The sequence below is a fragment of the Penaeus vannamei genome, chromosome 15 (assembly GCF_042767895.1).
Source record: "Penaeus vannamei isolate JL-2024 chromosome 15, ASM4276789v1, whole genome shotgun sequence".
Classification (NCBI taxonomy): Eukaryota; Metazoa; Arthropoda; class Malacostraca; order Decapoda; family Penaeidae; genus Penaeus; species Penaeus vannamei.
The window spans coordinates 12,757,840-12,777,839 of NC_091563.1; the positions used below are offsets into that span (position 1 = coordinate 12,757,840).

General features: G+C 40.6%; 2 protein-coding genes across 2 annotated transcripts in view; one reads left to right on the forward strand and one right to left on the reverse strand.

The window, feature by feature from the left end:
* LOC113812852 (blastula protease 10) overlaps positions 1-7,513 on the forward strand; it is an 11,615-nt gene extending 4,102 nt beyond the window's left edge. Inside the window, exons 4-11 of the mRNA XM_027364774.2 lie at positions 1,461-1,712; positions 1,932-1,970; positions 2,461-2,674; positions 2,850-2,976; positions 4,195-4,303; positions 5,256-5,466; positions 5,775-5,915; positions 6,828-7,513. Of these exons, the coding sequence (XP_027220575.2) occupies positions 1,461-1,712; positions 1,932-1,970; positions 2,461-2,674; positions 2,850-2,976; positions 4,195-4,303; positions 5,256-5,466; positions 5,775-5,907 (1,085 nt within the window). The 3' untranslated portion in view covers positions 5,908-5,915; positions 6,828-7,513. The remainder of the gene's footprint in view (positions 1-1,460; positions 1,713-1,931; positions 1,971-2,460; positions 2,675-2,849; positions 2,977-4,194; positions 4,304-5,255; positions 5,467-5,774; positions 5,916-6,827) is intronic.
* Positions 7,514-9,505: 1,992 nt separating this feature from the next.
* The window catches only part of LOC113812836 (peptidyl-prolyl cis-trans isomerase B), a 15,820-nt gene continuing 5,325 nt past the window's right edge, over positions 9,506-20,000 (reverse strand). Inside the window, exons 2-6 of the mRNA XM_070130911.1 lie at positions 17,841-18,045; positions 15,748-15,867; positions 13,969-14,051; positions 13,361-13,503; positions 9,506-9,892 (exon numbers count right to left, since the gene is read on the reverse strand). Of these exons, the coding sequence (XP_069987012.1) occupies positions 9,622-9,892; positions 13,361-13,503; positions 13,969-14,051; positions 15,748-15,867; positions 17,841-18,045 (822 nt within the window). The 3' untranslated portion in view covers positions 9,506-9,621. The remainder of the gene's footprint in view (positions 9,893-13,360; positions 13,504-13,968; positions 14,052-15,747; positions 15,868-17,840; positions 18,046-20,000) is intronic.

Below are 20,000 nucleotides of genomic sequence, written 5' to 3' on the forward strand. Positions count from 1 at the left end.
TTATTTCTCACTAATTCCCTCCCTGCTTTTCCAATTTTCTCCATCTCCTAGGTTCCCCTTTCTCTCCCAACATGTCATTCTTTCAATCTCACTGCAGCTCTGATTTGATTTCACTTAGTAGAATGAAGGTAATGAGACATGCTGAATCATATATACATATATAAATAAGTAAATATAAATAAATAAATAAATAAATGAATATATATATATATATATATATATATATATATTTATATATATGTAATATATAAACACACACACACACATATATGAGGAAAGACATAAAGTTCTTGCGTTTGTAGATGGTATGCATGACCAAACAGCACACTGAACCATCGTTAATGAAATATATCCAGGAAACACTTCAAATTACCGCGGAAACAGTGAGGAGTAAATTTAAGGGGCGGAACTAATGACGTCACCAGGCTTAGCCAATGAGGACGCTCTTAAAGATGCCAAAATATCACTAGATACATTATTACTTGCATATTTTAATAGATTTATTTACAATTTCCAGGAGAAAAAGAAGAAAAAAAAAATCAGACGTACTTATGATAACGAGTTGATCTATGGCATAAACTAGCGCCTGAGTCATCTAGAGAAGTAGTCACTTTCATTTTTTTTGGTTCGATATAGGTCTGCAGGCTTTTCCATAGCAGCATTTCTGCCATTCCCTGAAGATCAGATGATAAAGAAAACGGATATAAATAATAAAATTGGATCATTAGATTACAGTTACACTGCATAGGATCAGAGTCTGGTTGATTATAGGATTCCCTTCGTTACTTTCTCGTTTATTGCATTCATAAAATAATATATAATAAATACATGACCATGTACAAATACATTACGATGTATAACTTAAGAAAATGCGACATTGAACTTGTAAAGTTAATTTATTTAAAAAGTATACAATTCATAGTGTGTTGTAGAGCTGAAGGTTTAAAGTCACTCTATGGGACTGTGGCTTTACCTTTGGTGATGCCCAGGTAGAAGACCCAGCTGACGTGACATCGAATGAAATTTCCGCCGCGATGACGTTCGGTCTGCCACGTCATATCAGTTCATATTAGGATGGTTTTATCAATTTTTATGTTTGATTTTTTGAACATGGAAAAGTATAAAACACCTTTCTTTTACATCAAACCATCTGTAGTCAACAAAATAAAAAAAATACGGTTTTCGGATGCAAATTCCGTAGTGACGTCACCATCCGTCGGTCGTCTTTTATATCCGATTAGCAGACAAATTCCCGTTGAATTCCAGCCCTGCTATATCTCTCTCTCTTCTTTTTAGCGATACTTGAATATCAATACAGTGAATAAACAAAACAATTAGCATACAACATCCCAACCAAGTGTGCCGTTAACCAAATACTGTACCAAATACAAATGCTATTATATAAAACATTACATTGTGGAATACCAAATGCAATACTATACTGTCCGGGCCACAAACAGGTAGGTGCAGCAACCGGAAGTGCAGGCGGTTTTACAGAGGCTGGTGGACGAGCACGCCCGAGAACTGTCAACCCAAAAGGCGTCTGGTTATGAACTGTCGCTCCAAGAACAAATGGTGCTGCGCCCCGCCGTGCTCTGAGAAGCCCTCGTGTCGCAGGAAGAAGGGTTACTGCGTCGCGAGAGAATCCCAGTGCGAAGGCAGAGTCCATCACAAGGGGTGCAGGGGCAAGATGTGCTTCTGTTGTATCCCTGGTATGCTCTTTGCTTTCTCTCTGTCTCCATCTACCTGTCTGCCTATCTGAATATCGAGTCTATCTATCAATCCATCTAAGAGACCTATATTGTACATCTAATCTTTACATAGCTAATGCTCTAAAAGAACAGATATATTAAGTTTGTATTCCTAAGTTGAAGTGAACAAATTGTCGAGAACGTGTTAACGACGATTAATGCCGCTTCCGCCTCCGACAGATGGAACAAGTCCTCCATGCAGCTGCACGGAACAAAGCAGTAAGAGGATTCCTTGTATAAATATATTTTGTAAATGAACGTATGTGTGCACTTAGATCAGCTTTTATGCACATTTCACTCTATGTATCTATCTAAAAGTTATAATAGTAAAAGCATAAGAAATGACTTTTACAAGGGCCTCAAATGTGGTTTAAGAACCTTCCATTTCTTCTTGGCACGCAGCCCTTTTCCATCCAAGCTTCACTAGATTTATTCAGTTAACATGTCAACAGGTATGTTCATTCCTTTCAAAAATTCCTTAAGATAAAGGCTATCAGTGATGTAATGTTATTCAGGTTTGATAGTGTTTATAGTTATATTTAGCATTAAAACTGCTCCTAAAATGGCCTGCATCTACAGTTTATAGTTAGAGTTAGCATTAAACCCGCTCATAAAATGGCCTGCTTCTACCGGTGAGTATATAGAAGTGTGATAAAAAGAATCTGTTAACTCACCAAACACAGAACTGTAAAACTACAATCGTTTTCAGTCTCGGTCTGTAGCCCGCTGGGATCCGTCAGTGTTCCCGCCGACGGCTGCCTGAGCGTGCACAGCCCCAGATACCCGCTTGCGTACTTTGACGACCTCTCTTGCGCACTGAGCGTCACTACGAATTCAAGATGTCAACTCGTCGTAGATTTCTGTGACGTAGCTCTTGAGAAGTGTACGTTCGACACGCTGCGGATCGACGGAGGAAACGCAAGGTGGTTATCGTAACTATATTGTAACACAAATTAATATGTATATGTGTGTGTCTGTGTGTGTGATTGCGAATGCAGTGTGGCAGTGCTGGGACATGTTTGCATTCACCTAACCTTAATGGCGAAGGGTAAACGCACATGGCCTATACACCCAACCCTCGCCTCCTCGACCTTCCAGCGGAGTCGCCTGCGGCTACATGGACCCTGCCCCAGTGGCTTCCTCGGGCAGCAGCCTCACCTTCACCTTCTCGACAGACAGCAACCAGCGCGGCCGAGGATTCCGCTTGGCAGTGGCTTCAGTCTGCGTGAGTTTCGCGTCCATTATGCTGTATTATTATTGACCGAATTCATATTTTATATTATTTTAGATCAGTCTTCGTTCAAGAAATGTTAATTATAATGATACGAATGAGGATTTTGGTGATTTCGGTGCTGTACGGAATAGACGCAGCAAAATGAACAATACTAATGATATAAATTTTGGCATCGATGATGACATGAACATTAAAGTCATAATGACAATAATAACGAAAATAAAGTGATAAAAGATTAATAACGATAATGATAAAATAGTGATGATCTTTTTAATAATAATTTCATTGATACTATTAATAACAACGAAAATTATAATGACAGAACTATCAGGGGTTATAATAGTAAAGATAGTATTCCAATGTAATAACAATAACGTTACTAGTGATATAATCAACGTAATGGATATAACAGTAACGTTATCATTTTGGGAATGACTTTATATAAAGCATGTATATATATATATATATATATATATATATATATATATATATATATATATATATATATGTGTGTGTGTGTGTGTGTGTTTGTGTGTGTGTGTGTGTGTATGGAATATATAATATAATATATATTTATATATGTATATATATCTGTGTACGTGTGTGTGTGTGTGTGTGTGTGTGTGTGTGTGTGTGTGTGTGTGTGTGTGTGTGTGTGTGTGTGTGTGTGTGTGTGTGTTTGTGTGTGTGTGTGTGTGTTTGTGTGTGTGTGTGTGTGTGTGTGTGTGTGTGTGTGTGTGTGTGTGTGTGTGTGTGTGTGTGTGTGTGTGTGTGTGTGTGTGTGTGTTTGTGTGTGTGTGTATCAGGATAAAGACACTAACTATGATAATAACAATTACATTAATAATAACGGCAATAGCAATAATGGCATTGATAAGATTAAATCTAATTGTTACTCTCAATACTGGTTATACTAAAATTACATTATTACAGTTCTGTTAACAATGATGATAACCATCATCAGTGATATTTATGATAATGACACCTGCGACAGCATTAATAAAAATGATTATCAGAGGATAGCTGAGTGCCAGTTGGAAAACAATAAGGACAGCAGCATCAGCAGCATTGAGAATGATGACATGGAGAGTGAACAATTCTTCCTAAAACTATTTGCGTCATGGCCACTACCGTGAATATATGGAAATAATTCTATTAGCGGTCATTAACCAAGAAAGCAGAAATAACCAGTCTTTCCTTCTTCAACAGTCTCCTACAACTACAACAACTACAACCACGACAACAACAACTTCAACCACAACTTCAACTACAACTGCAACTCCCATCATTTACTGCTTTCCTGCAAACACTTACGAAAGTTTGTTTTATATTTGTATGATAGTATTTATCAAGTAAGACACACACATACACACACACATATATGTAATACACACACACACACACACACACACACACACACACACATACATACATACATATATATATATATATATATATATATATATGTATATATATATATGTATATATATATATATACATACATGTATAGATAGATAGATAGATAGATAGATAGATAGATATAGATAGATAGAAATTTGATACTAGATAAATATGGCACAAAACCTTAATAGATGATAAGCATGCACCGATGCGCTCAGGTATTTAGCATAAAATTCACATAATAGTAGATCAAGTTAGTAATGATGACCATAGCAATGACAAATGATAATGATAATAAATCAATGACTTCAATCAGGAAAGGGAATAACACAGTCAAATACCGACTTTCGTAGAAATGCTTTCAATACAAATGTCAATTCAGTAAAATTCCTTCCACTCCAGCTGTAGGTCTGGAGGCTGATCCACAATGGATCAACAACAAAGGAAAATCGGTGGGTCTCTGTCTAACAGGCAACTTATGCCTAATTTTTGGTCGCAGTACAGCTGTAACCTTTTAGGCAATCCTTGTGACAAACTCGTTAGCTCGGAAGCCAATAGATGAATGAGATTCTAGCTGAGGGGTCATCCATTTTCTTCATTTCCACTGGAGTATAAACCATGTGCTGGGGAGGAGGTTAATATTTGACAAAGCTTCTAAATATCATAAAAATGACAGTCCTGATCAAAATGGAGATCCTCTAGTCACTATTTTAATTTTTTTGCTCTGTATAATCTAGAGGGAGAGGAAGTCACGGAAAAAAACAGTACTTTTTGTACCCTTGTGGAAAAAAGATGATTACCCCTTACTTTATCTGTTCAGGCAGTGATGAAACAGATTGTAACCTTCCTGCCTTCGTCTTTGTTCACAGTGTGCCAGTGTGAATACATCAACACAACTGTCGGTGAAATAGTCTCCCCGAATTACCCGAACCAGTATGGCAACTCCCATGACTGCTGGATGCGGATCGTGGTTCCAGAGGGCTATATCCTCACGTTCACTTACTTGCTGTTTGATTTAGAGATAGGAAGTTCCTGTCGTTATGACAGCTTCAAAATCTACGACACTGATTCTGCGGATGGGTAAGGCAGACATGGTTTGATTGTGGTGGAGATTGATAAGATGTAGATAGATAGATAGAGATATAAACAGAGACAGAGATAGATAGAGAGAAGAGATATAGAAAGTCTGATGTCAGACTTTGTGTCAGTATCCAAATCTACGGCATGTATATGGCTTTGTTGTGACAAATATTAAACAAATGGGATGAATAAATACGTGCTTCCTTAAATATAGATAGACAGATACATACCTATAGAGAGGTGGTGAAAGATGAGAATAAAGTTTTGGTATTATTCCAACGTCTCAGACCCAGTCCTTCTGAACACAGGCCTAAATTCTGCGGTACCAACACCCCGACTTTCACTGTCTCTTCGACCAACGACGTGACCTTAGTCTTCAAGACAGATTCGACCGTCCTTGGCGATGGGTTTCGAATTGCCTTTGAAAGCGCGCCAGTCTAATCGGAACGGTAAGTAATACACTTTCATGTGCTGTGTACATTGACGAGCGGGTCTGCCTACACACTTAGACACGCATGGGTTTTTGTACACAGCCCATAGCTGGTGCAGTATTCGTGTAGCCCAGGTGAATATAGGGGTGGAGGGAGTGGGAAGGAAAGAAGGCAATAAGAAAGAGGAGAGGGAGAGAAAGAGAATGAAGGAGGCACATTCATTCAGTCGGAATTAATGCCAACAGGTTCTACTCCTTTATCGTCGGGCTCCAAGTCATTGCTGGCAGAGAACGTATCTTATAATAAGATTTTAAGAGAATAATTCTTAATGTTAATACAACAAAATTTTAATGCTCTCATGAAAAGCATACTGCAGTGTATAGACTACTGTGCGTTGCCTTGTTTTCAGTTGTCTTTAATTCCTCACGAAGTCGTTAAGATCTTTTGAAAGTACATAATTCTTATAAGTTTTTATACCTAACATATAGAAAAAATAATGGGTCTAGTTGTTCGTGAAAGTAAACCCCTTATCATATAACTTGTGTAATACTTTAAGAACTGTAATGCTACACACTGCATATGATAAATGGCACTTAAGTGATACGCCTCTTTGCATCCCTGCCCCCTCCCCCCTCCCCCCACTTACCTTCTCCCTCCTCGTCTCCCTTATACGATAAACACGTTCGTCTTGACCCTTATGTGCACAGCATATACACACGGAAGTAAATGTGTATCAGAATCATCAAACAAACACACATATACGGCTCAAATGCACAGACATATGCACACGCTCATACATTTGTACATATATCTATTTATCTATCCATCTCTCTGTTACTCCTCTTTACCTGTGTATCTATCTATGGACATGTCAACGTGTACATTTCTCTCCTTGTATATATGCAGGATATGCTTCCCATCCTTTGACAGATCCGAGAAACATGACGGACTCACTGAGGCTGACTTCGCGCAACACAGAACAACGGCAGAACACGCATTGAATCTTTTCTGACGAAGTGACGAAAAAACAACTAAAGCTCAGTCATGAAACAGAGTGCATCAAACATTGACAAAGGTTTTATCCAGTAATTTTCCGCTCATTGCAAAATTATGATTCGAAATCAAGTGGAAGTTCAACAGATTTTATTTCCTTTTTCTATGACTTTTCAAAAATATCGTTACTGGACGTCGTTGTTGACATGGAGATGATATCATGTGCAAGTAGAGAAATATTAACAATATCATTAGACTGTGATTTTGATGACAATAACAATAACAATTGTCACGATAATAATGATAACAAGAATGGCGATGCTACATATGCTTCCATTATAAACAGATTAATAATACCTATAAATTAAATTAATTATGATGAAGAAAGTGCCGATGGAAAAAAAGATGACGATGCAAATTACAAATCAAATTACGATGATGGTAATAATCACAGGAAAGCAGTTTCGGTCCCATACATGTCAAAGGTAACATGAGATTCGACTAACAACGCACGGAGGAAGTTTATGCAGGGAAACAAGTATCAAAAACTTCCAGAGAGTGACAATGAAATCCACAAAGAGAAAGGGAAAATTAAAATATAGCATCTCGAATGCGTATCATTGAACCCTCTTGTTGATAATCGCAATAATAATGATAATAACTTTCATGGACGTGAGAATGAAATCGGTAAGGATGATGATGATAGTAATAATTGTAATGGCAATAGGAACAATAATGATTATAATGGTAATAATAATAATAATAATAATAATAATAATAATAATGATAATGATAATAATAACAAAAACAATGAAAACAATTATGATGATAATGATAACCATAATGATAATAATAATGAAGATGATGATAATGATGATAATAACAATGATAATAATAATATGTGCTATACATGTGCGATGTCTTCTTTTATCTTGACAATCACTTCAATCATGTATTGTATGACGAATACACAAACCAAAGAGAAGATTTTATAAATCAAATACAATATGCTAGAATCAATGTAATGCCTCGTTGTATTTTTTTCTTTTATACGAAGAAAAAATTATGTAGAAACGTATTAACATACTCAATAGACTGAAAACCCGTGTCAAAATCTTTCTCTTGGACAATTAATGAATTTACTGTAGAGAATGTGTAACCAAAGAAAATCTTTTTAAGACAGAAAAAAAATCGTATTGGACATGTTTTGCAGCGATAGACATACCTGGCATCGGTGTATCTTTCAATTCATCTCTTTATTTCTCCCTTTTCTTATTCCCTCAACCCCCCCTCTGTGTCTATTTGTCTATCCATCTATCTTTTAATCTATATATGTATCCCCTTGTCTATTTATCGCTCTGTCTCCTTCCCCCCCCCCCCTTCCTCTCTCTTTGTCTATCAATCTATCTATTTATCTGTCTAAGTTTCTCTCTTTCCTTCCATTCCTATCTCTTTTTCTCTGCCTATCTATGTATCGATTTTTTCTATGTATGTATTTATCTGTCTAATCATTAATCTTTATCCATCTCTCTTTCCCTCCATCTCTTTGTCTGTCTATCTATCTCTCCTTCCCTCGCTTCCTCCCTCCCATCATTATGATAGATTCATTATAATGGGTGTAATTAATGTTTCTTGAAAGCAAAACTGCTAAGTGATTTTTCATATGTGTGTATTTATGTTAATTCATTTATCTATAGGTATACATATGAATTATTTATGTATGTACATATATATTGATTGTATATATATATATGCATACACATACACACATATAGCTGTGAACACACATGCATACGCGGACACACGCACTACTATCTAACAGTCTGTCTAACAACCTAACTATCTAACAATCCAACTACCAAGCAATTACATAATCCAACTACCTGACCCAACTATCTAACCGTCTAACAACCCAACTAACAATCCAAGTATCTTACAATCTAACTATTTAACTATCAATCAATCCATCTAACAAGCTAACAATTTATCTAGCAACCCACCTACCTAACAATCCAATTATATAACTATCAAACAATCTAACAATCCAACTAACTAACAATCTATTAAAAATATAATCTATCTTACAATTCAATTATATAACTATCAAACAGTCTATCTAGTAATCAACCTAGCTAACAGTTTATATAAAAGTCCAGCTACCTAACAAGCTAACAACCTATGTAAGAATCTAACTGCCAAACATTCCAACTAGCTAACAATCTATCTAAAATCCAACTATCTATCAAGCTAACAATCTAACAACCCAACTATCTAACAACCAAACAACCCAACTATCTAGCAACCCAATTTTCTATCCCAACTATCTAACAATCTATCTAACAACCCAACTATCTAACAATCTAACAACCCAACTATGTAACAATCTAAAACCCAACTAATATATCTTCTGACGAAGATATATATTCGATACTGGTCAAATACATCTCTTGTATTGTGAAGATATTCATTCTAATTCATACCTTTCTACATTTGTCAACATGAATACGGTTCATGATAAATAAATTATGTTAATAGCAATATCAGGAATGAAATTGATAAAAACCGTAGAGACAAGGACGTAAGGAGACGACACAGGATCAAAGAAAAGATTGATGTACACAGTAGCTTTTATTGAGACAAAGCAGAGTTCCCTTTCTGGCCAACTCCTTGAGGGAACTCGCCGACCTCCAGCGCGTCTTGGCGAGTGGCGCGCGACAACCCTCCCTCGCTCTCACTCCTTCTTCTCTGCCGTCTTGCGTCTCCTCAGCTCCCCGCCTTCGTCCTTCTCGTTCAGCAGTTTCTTCCTCTCCTCCTTCTTCGCCCCTTCCTCCTTCTTCTCTTCCTCTCCTTCCTTGGGCTCGTCCTCCGCCTCGTCGATCTGCATGGACCCGTCATCCGGGATGATGCCCCTATCCAGCATCTTGATGAAGTGGTTGAAGATGTAGATGATACCGAAGGAGAGGCCAAGAGGTACGCTGATCGTCTTCAGCCAGTCCTTCAGGCTGCGGGCGGGAGAGGCTGCGTCACTTAGGGTTTTTAGCACGGACAGTTTTGCAATCACGTATGTACACACACACACACACAATTATATATATATATGTATATATATATATATATATATATATATATATATATATATATATATATATATATATATCATCATAACGAGCTAACGCCTACGGGGGTGCATAGCCGCGTCCACCTTCTGGGATCCCTCACGGCAAGCCGCCAGGCAGGGACCCGGCCCACCTCCCGACAGGTTTGATCGATCTGCCCAAGCCACGACCTCCTAGGTCGTCCCACAGGCCTCCTCCACCCACGATTGTCACAACCTGATGAGCAGGATCAGCCCGTGGAAAGCGAGCCAGGTGGCCATATAGCCCGAGTTGGCGATCCCGGATAGTGCAGGTAACAGGTCCTGTGCCAGTTTCACGGTGCAACCGTTGGTTTGACACATGGTCCCGCCAACAGTACCCCATGATCCGGCACAAGGACCTTTTACAAAAGGCATCAAGACGAGACCCAAGCCACTGGATAATGTCCAGGTTTCACTACCGTATAGCAAATCTGGCATTATCAGGGCCCTAAAAGCCCGTAGCTTTGTCCTGTACAGGTACCAGCATCTCCAAATACTCTTGTTGAGAGAGTTCATGACCCCTGCTGCCAGGACAATCCGTCTGCTTACTTCCTGCTCTGACAGCCCAGAGTTATGAACTGCAGAACCAAGGTATGTAAAGATCTCTGTGACTTCAATGTCCTCGCCGCAAGCACATACCGACCGAACAAGTTCTACTAGTAAGTCCCCAAAGTCCTGGATCTTGGTCTTGGTCCAGGAGACCTCTAGACCCAAGGGCTTCGCTTCATTACTAAATGCATCGAGAGCCACCACTAGGGTTTCCAAAGACTCATCATCGGCAAAGTCAAGGTCTGTAACCTTAACATTGCTGTGTTGCTCCACAATGACTCTGAACAGTAGCTCTGCCCAGTATCCAGTCCATGCAAGTATCGAAAAGTGTTGGTGCAAGAACACAGCCTTGCCTGAACTGACAGGAAAGAAGCTCGACAGGCTCCCGCCACACTTTACAACACTTTCAGTACCAGTATACAGGTTTGCTATTAGTTCAATAATCCTTGTTGGAATTCCTCTCAGACTCAGGATCTCCCAGAGTGATTCCTGATGCACTGTATCGAACACCTTCTTGAGGTCGATGTAGGCTGCAAGCAGCCGATGTCCGAACTCACGACGGCGCTCAACAATGACTCGAAGCGCAACTATTCAGTCTATTGTGGACTTACCAGGAGTGAATCCAGATTGCTCCGGCCTCTGATGCCTCAGTAGATGGTCTCTAATACATCTCAGAAGGATGTGGGCAAGAACCTTGCCTAGTACACTGAGTAGTGTGATGCCGCGGTGATTGCTGCAGTCCCATCGGTCCCCCTTCCCCTTCCAGAGAGGGATGACCACACCCCTCAACAGGTCAGGGGGAACTGTACCAGACCGCCAGATGGCAGCCAGGACAGCATGCAATCCCTGCACCATAGGTTCACCACCAGCCCTTAATAGTTCAGCTGGGATGCCGCAAATACCCGCTGCTTTACCACTCTTCAGCTTGGAGATCGCCTCCCCAACTTCAGTTAGGGGTGGGTCCGGCAACGGAATCACGGCACTACCCGCATCCAAGTTAACTGTGGGAGGGTCTACCTGATATAACTGCTCAAAATACTCAGCCCAACGTTCCCACACCGCAACAGGATCTGAGACGATCTGGCCACCTACTAAGCGAACTGCAGTCACCTGTGAAGAGGGCTTGGAATTCAGTTTTTTTCTGGGCTTGGTATGCAGGACGAAGATCATTTACTAAGAAATGGCCTTCTACCTCCTCAGCAAGACTCCTAATAAACTGTCCCTTGTCCTTTCTTAACAGAGACCGAGTTCTGCGCACCTAAGAAAGGTGCAAATCCCGATCCCCTGCCAGACGAGCCGCACGGCAAGCATCTGCGGCTTCCGGTGTCTCCTGGGAGATTAAATTCTGTCTTGCCTTCGGGCGTTCTCCAATCGATTCTTGGGATGCATCAAGCGTTTCACGCTTGAAGGTGTCCCACAGAAGTACAGGGTCCGTCAGATTTTCGAGCGCTGTGAAGCGATCAGAGATTGTCTCGGCAAACCTCCGAGCACACTCCCTCTCCTTCAGCCTGTCTAAAATGAAACGCCCTAGGGTGGTCGGGGCCGCTTGGGAGTTTTGAAGTGAACCCGGAGGGTAGCCACAACCAATCTATGGTCAATACCACAGAAATCGACACTCCTATACAGCCTGCAGTTCCGAAGGATCCTCCAACGAGTGCTAACGAGAATGTAGTCCATCTCCTTGGCTGCATTACCCGCATCGCTCTACCATGTCCAACGATGTGGGTCTGGGCGCTGGTACCAGGAGCCAGAAATGCTCAATTTCTGTATATATATGTATATATATATATATATATATATATATATATATATATATATATATATATATTCATAAATCATATGTATACATTTACATGCACATATATTTGGATATCTGTTTATCTATCTATTTGTCTATCTATCTAGCTATTATCGTGTCTATTTGATGATAATGGATAATGGCAATATATATGTATGAATATATATATATATATATATATATATATATATATATATGTATATATATATGTATATATATATATATATATATATATATATGTATATATATATATATATATATATACATATATATATGTAAATTTATATGTATACAGATAAATGTATATATGTATACATTTACATGCACATATATTTGGATATCTGTTTATCTATCTATTTGTCTATCTATCTAGCTATTATCGTGTCTATTTGATGATAATGGATAATGGCAATATATATGTATGAATATATATATGTAAATTTATATATATACATATGTATGTATATATAAATATATATATGCACACACACACACACACACACACACACACACACACACACACACACACACACAAACACACACACACACACACACATACACACACACACACACACACACACACACACACACACACACACACACACACACACACACACATATATATATATATATATATATATATATATATATATATATATATATATATATATATATATATATATATATACATATATTACCAGTAGCATTAAGAAGACACGACTGCAGTTGATACTACTATTAGCAATTACTTAAATTTTCACCTTCACTATTACTTATTGTTACTCAATAACTCTGCCAAATTAGTTCTCAGCCCCATGGCTCATCTAACCACATCGCTTATCACAGCAAGCACCCTAGCCATCGCTATCGCTATCTTAATTAGAGTTAGCTCTCCCGACGGTCGCCGCCAGAAGCAGAAGCGCCGTTGCCGCCTCCACCGAGACCCTCCGCCTGCAGCAGGTCTTCGGCGACGAAGGAAAGGCTCACTTGTAGGGGTCGTCGCTGATGTAGTAGGGCGTCTTGACGGAGCGACGACCCGACTTGGCGATCCGGACGTCCTTGAGCGGCCGGTCGTTCCAGTCGGTGGCCGTGTACTCGATGTTGTGGATGATGGGCTGGCCCTCGACCACCTGCGGGGAGAAGGACCTCAGGACCCTGCGGGCGGTCGACCTCTTTCTCTGTGTCTCTTTCTCTCTTTTTATTCTCTCTCTTTCTCACTCTACCTTCTCTCTCTCTCTTTTTATTTCTCCCTATATATCTCACTTACTCTCTCTTTCCCTCTCAATCTCCCTCTCCCTCTCCTTCACCTCCCCCTCTCTCTCCCGCTTAAAAACAAGAGTACACAGAATCCGTATAGAGAACAAGTTTGGATTACAGACAGTACAATTCCACAAATGCATAGAGAAATTAGAAGGAACAAATACAAGAACACAAGGGGAGGAACAAGGAACAAGTACACAACAAACACACACAAAAGGTACACGCCAAATACACAGAACATAAAACAACTACACATATCATATTGAACAAACACAGTGGAGAACACAACAAATACACACAAGCAAAGGCACAACCACACAGGCATCCCAAGTCACCTTTCCGAAGACGACGTGGTGTCCGTCGAGCCAAGGCGTCGCGATGGTCGTGATGAAGAACTGGCAACCGTTGGTGTCCTTCCCTGAGGACGAGAGGCGGTCAAGTGGGTCACATGGTCGCTATTTTTCTTCTTTTTCTTTTAAGATTTGCTATTCTGGCGTGGATAGTCCGGGTTTCATGCTAAGGATTGCTTAAGATAAGAGTAAATCCTGGCGGCAGTTTAGTGACAACGATAACTCGCAAATTAGTCCCCAAGAACAGCGGATTATTTGACTTCTTTCTGGTGGCAGTGCAATAACAGCGATGACAATGGGGATAATATTGTTAATACTCCACACACTGGGAGCATTGCTGTTGCTGTTTATGTCTGAGCAGCCGTCATGCCATCGGTAGAAAGAATCTGATAATAGTATAAGTAATGATACTTTATGATAAGCGAATACTCTTACCATTTGGAAAATCTATATCTTACCTCTATCACCAAAAGGGTAGTGAGCACCTCCCTATCAGTGTCATTCTTACTCACTCCTCAGGCAGAAAACGAACACCGTAAATATCAATTAAGCGGACCGAAAAGGCAGACAAACAAAAGCTGATAAACATACCTCAGCCCTCATTATGGCGTGGCCACCTACCTCTGTTGGCTACCCTTACAAAGCCCCGTACTTCACTGTTGGCCAAACGAAACACGTACCTCTGTTGGCCATGCTGACGAAGCTACGTACTTACCTTTGTTGGCCATGCTGACAAAGCCACCTACCACTGCTGGCCTCACGAAACCACGTACCTCTGTTGGCCATGCTAACGAAACCACGTACCTCTGTTGGCCATGCTGACGAAACCACGTACCTCTGTTGGCCATGCTGACGAAACCACGTACCTCTCTTGGCCAAACGAAACACGTACCTCTGTTGGCCAAACGAAACACGTACCTCTGTTGGCCAAACGAAACACGTACCTCTGTTGGCCAAACGAAACACGTACCTCTGTTGGCCATGCTGACGAAACACGTACCTCTGTTAGCCATGCTGACGAAACGCGTACCTCTGTTGGCCATGCTGACGAAACACGTACCTCTGTTGGCCATGCTGACGAAACGCGTACCTCTGTTGGCCATGCTGTCGAAACACGTACCTCTGTTGGCCATGCTGACGAAACACGTACCTGTGTTGGCCATGCTGACGAAACACGTACCTCTGTTGGCCATGCTGACGAAACACGTACCTCGGTTAGCCATGCTGACGAAACGCGTACCTCTGTTGGCCATGCTGACGAAACACGTACCTCTGTTAGCCATGCTGACGAAACGCGTACCTCTGTTGGCCATGCTGACGAAACACGTACCTCTGTTGGCCATGCTGACGAAACGCGTACCTCTGTTGGCCATGCTGACGAAACGCGTACCTCTGTTGGCCATGCTGACGAAACACGTACCTCTGTTGGCCAAACGAAACACGTACCTCTGTTGGCCATGCTGACGAAACACGTACCTCTGTTGACCATGCTGACGAAACACGTACCTCTGTTGGCCATGCTGACGAAACACGTACCTCTGTTGGCCAAACGAAACGCGTACCTCTGTTGGCCATGCTGACGAAACACGTACCTCTGTTGGCCAAACGAAACACGTACCTCTGTTGGCCATGCTGACGAAACGCGTACCTCTGTTGGCCATGCTGACGAAACACGTACCTCTGTTAGCCAAACGAAACACGTACCTCTGTTGGCCATGCTGACGAAACACGTACCTCTGTTGGCCATGCTGACGAAACACGTACCTCTGTTGGCCATGCTGACGAAACCTGGACCCGAATGGTTGATTTCGAAGTTTTCGTCCGGGAAGCTCTCGCCGTAGATACTGATGGAGCCTTTGCCGTCGCCCGTGGCCACGTCGCCTCCTGCGGGCGGGGCAGAAGGAGGGGCGGGGGTTAGTGCTGTATTAGTGGTATCATCCTCATTGTTATTATCCTTATTGCTATTATACCTACTGCCACCATAATTATCATTATCTTTGTCATTGTTAATATCAATTATCATCATTATTATCAGTATCATTAATACAGTCATCATAATCATGATTTTAATTATTATCATTATCATAATCGTCATCATCATTATCATTGATATCATCATCATTATTACCATCATCGTCATCCTAAGCATAATCATAATCTTTATCATCATTATCATAACAATTGTGATTAATGTCATCATCACCATCATCAAAATCGTAATGATTTTGATGATGGTGATGATGACATTAATCAGTGTCATTGCAATAGCTATAATTGGGGTAGTAGCAGTAGTAACACTATTATCTATATCATATAATTTATTGGTATTGATATAATAATTATTTTCATGATGAGTTCTGATGCAGTTGTCATTTTATCGTTAGTATTATCATAAAAATCAATATCATCATAGCTATTACTACGAGTATTATATGGTAGAAAACACCATTATCGTGATTATCGTTATGGTAATCACCATTACTATTATCATAGATATAATAATCTAATTATAGACATTAATACATTATCATTGTTATTCTTAAAGTCACTGTCAATTACACCACCAGAATTGCTGTTGTTATTGTTATCATTATCATTATTATTGTTGCTATTACTGTCATCATCATCACAAGCATTAACATTCATCACTGTTATCTTTTGCTTCTCTAATCTTCATTAAAGTTATAATTATCATTAATGTTTGAATCATTTACATTAAGCATTCTCCAGTAAAGTCGATGCCCTATTTTCATTAATCTTATCATTATTTTCACATTTATTCTTACTCTTATACATGTTGTTGTTATTGATATCAGTGTCAGATGAAGCACCAAAACAACCTGGAAAAAACTTGTGTTTTATCCAGTCCTTTCTATGCATAAAGGACGAAGCTTACTAAGTGCTCTCCCTTTCCTCCCTCTTCCCTTTTCGTTTTTGTTTGTGTTTTATCGCTATTCTCTCTCTTGTCGATCATAGGAAATTGCTTTTTATAAGGGCGGTGAAGAGGATAAATAACCATGGGAAAACTTCGAAAACAAATAAGTATGTATCAAATGATCCTTCTTTCTTTACTCTGATATTGACAATTAGTGTGCGTACGTGTGTGTGTGTGCGCAACTCTGCATTTACTATGTCTGTGTGTTTGTTGTAAAATAACTACACTCCGCTCTTATCAGTACCATTTGTCTAAATTGAGCTTTATGAATGTCCTCTGAATAAGCCAGGTCTTAATGAGAAAAGCCGCGCATACAGTAAGCCAGCACAGAAATCCAGCCCTGAGAACCTAGCGAAGACCTTCAGGAGTTGTTCCATCTCTGCATCTGTCATCCCCGTGACGGTTTTTTCCGGTCGTGAGTAGTCTTACTATACGTCTACTCGAATTGCTTTTATTCTATCGTTCGCTGAATATCCAGATATTATCATTTAAATGTGCGTGTAACAAATGGTACAGCGATCTTCGTCAGCTGATCTGTATCGATCTTCAGCCAAACTGATTCGTCTGCGCTGCGGAGATTAGGAAGTCGTATTCACGAGAGCTTTGTGAGTTCTATGGTAAGGCAACGCCATTCGCTGTCCGTACAATGCATGCATGTATCCATGTAGGCATGGGTGTTAGAATGAAAGCGATATTATTATTCCTGTCCTACCGTGGCTGCGTTTGTACTTTTGGCCTTGTATGAGAACATGTGCAGACTTTGCTCACTCACGCGCGCATGAATGTGCGTTTGCGTGTTCATATATATATGTAGGAAAATAAGGACAAACACACACACACACACACGCAGACAGATAGATATTTTTTGAGGGATAGATACGCATATTTATACAAATAAATGCATACACAGCTTTGTTCTCACCTTGTATCATGAACTTCTTGATGACCCTGTGGATGGGCGTGCCCTCGTACTTGAAGCCGGCGTAGCCCTTGCTGGCGAAGGTGATGAAGTTCTTGACGGTCCGCGGCACCGTGTCGCCGAAGAGGCCGACGACCACCGTGCCGAGCGGCTTCCCGTCCGCCTCCATCTCGAAGAACACCTCGTGGGTCACCTTGTACTCGCGGGGCTGGGGAGGACGGCCGGTGAGGACACGTTTGGGTGTCACATGCGTACGTGAATAAATATACTGTGTGTTCATGCAGGTAGGGAAATAAGGACTAGCGTTGTGGTGAACGTCTCTAAAAGCGTTTCGATGGGACGAAGACAACAAAATGCGATTTTGAGAACCAGATAAAAAAATAATTACTTAGCATAAGGTACTATGCACAAGTCACAAGTAAATGAAGGCAAATGAAAATAAATGTAACTGCAAAATGAATGTGTAACAAGAAACAGGCAAAACCAACCTGAGGGAATGAATTGGACATCTTTCAGCAACTCGTTTTGTAAATACTATCAACAATAAATAGCATTAAGCTTTTAATGACACGAGATGATACACATTATTATTATCCTTTTAATACCTGGTTCACGTTCATTTGACATATTTCACTTCTATCTCAGACGAACTCATATTCTCCATCACGTGAACCGACTGTATTTAGCGTCACTAATGTCCCTATTGTCCTCAGTCACCACGCTGGCTCATCGGAACCAATGCCATACGTCAAGAACACGTCTACGTTTTCTTAGACGTAGAAGGGAAAAAAAGCGTGGCGGACGAACGCTGTCCAACTAATTACCTATTAAAAAAAGTAAACCGAGTTACGATATCGGAAAGGCAGGTTAATCCGACATAGGTTGTACTAGAGAAAAATGTCTTGGACAATATTTCCGACAGAATTCCGAACCCACGATCGCGTTTCACTTGCTAGAGAAGACTCGACATTATTGGAACCTTCGGGAAACCCATCGAGAGCTCAACTTCAGCTGATACTTTATCCCGACATTTCTGAACCTTGGTACTTCGTCGGTACTGTAAGCTATTCGGGAGGACGCCAAGAGAACCACCAGAGATTAAGAGGCCCAGGTACACTTAGCCCTAAATGCGTCGATCCCATACAAATGCAGACTTGAGTTATTGATCATATTCATTTTATATTATTATTATTTTCCTATACACGTAGTTCATATTCTCTTTCTTGTGCGTAAAGGGGGACGTATAAAAACTTCTTCAGCGTGTTATATAAACTTCAGTATGACACTCTTAAGGAATAAACGCATTAAAAAAGATGACGAGCATGAGTTGTCAACGGATTCGTGTACAGCTACGTGTAAGTCTTCCACCAATCTCGTCTGTGATTCTAGGCGCAGGTGTAGGTGAATCTCTCCTTAGAAGATTATGAGAGAGAGAGAGAGAGAGAGAGAGAGAGAGAGAGAGAGAGAGAGAGAGAGAGAGAGAGAGAGAGAGAGAGAGAGAGAGAGAGATAGAGAGAGAGAGAGAGATAGAGATAGAGAGAGACAGAGGGAGAAAGAGAAAGAGACAGAGAGAGAGAGAACTAGAGAGAGGGACAGAAAGAGAGAGAGAGAGAGAATGAAGGAGAGAGAGAGGGAGAGAGAGGGAGAGAGAGGGAGAGAGAGGGAGAGAGAGGGAGAGAGAGGGAGAGAGAGAGAGAGAGAGAGAGAGAGAGAGAGAGAGAGAGAGAGAGAGAGAGAGAGAGAGAGAGAGAGAGAGAGAGAGAGAGAGAGAGAGAGAGAGAGAGAGAGAGCAAGAGAGAAAGAGGGAAAGAGAGAAAGAGAGAGAGAGAGAGAGAGAGAGAGAGAGAGAGAGAGAGAGAGAGAGAGAGAGAGAGAGAGAGAGAGAGAGAGAGAGAGGAGAGAGAGAGAGAGAGAGTAAGAGTGAGAGAGAAAGAGAGAGAGAGAGAGAGAGAGAGAGAGAGAGAGAGAGAGAGAGAGGGAGAGGGAGAGGGAGAGGGAGAGGGAGATAGAGAAAGATATAGAGAGAAAGAGAGAGAGAGAGAGATAGACAGAAAGAGAGAGAGAGAGAGAGAGAGAGAGAGAGAGAGAGAGAGAGAGAGAGAGAGTACCCCAAGGGTAAAAGGATTGACAAATTTTGCTCTGACCTAGTAATTAAGAAATTAA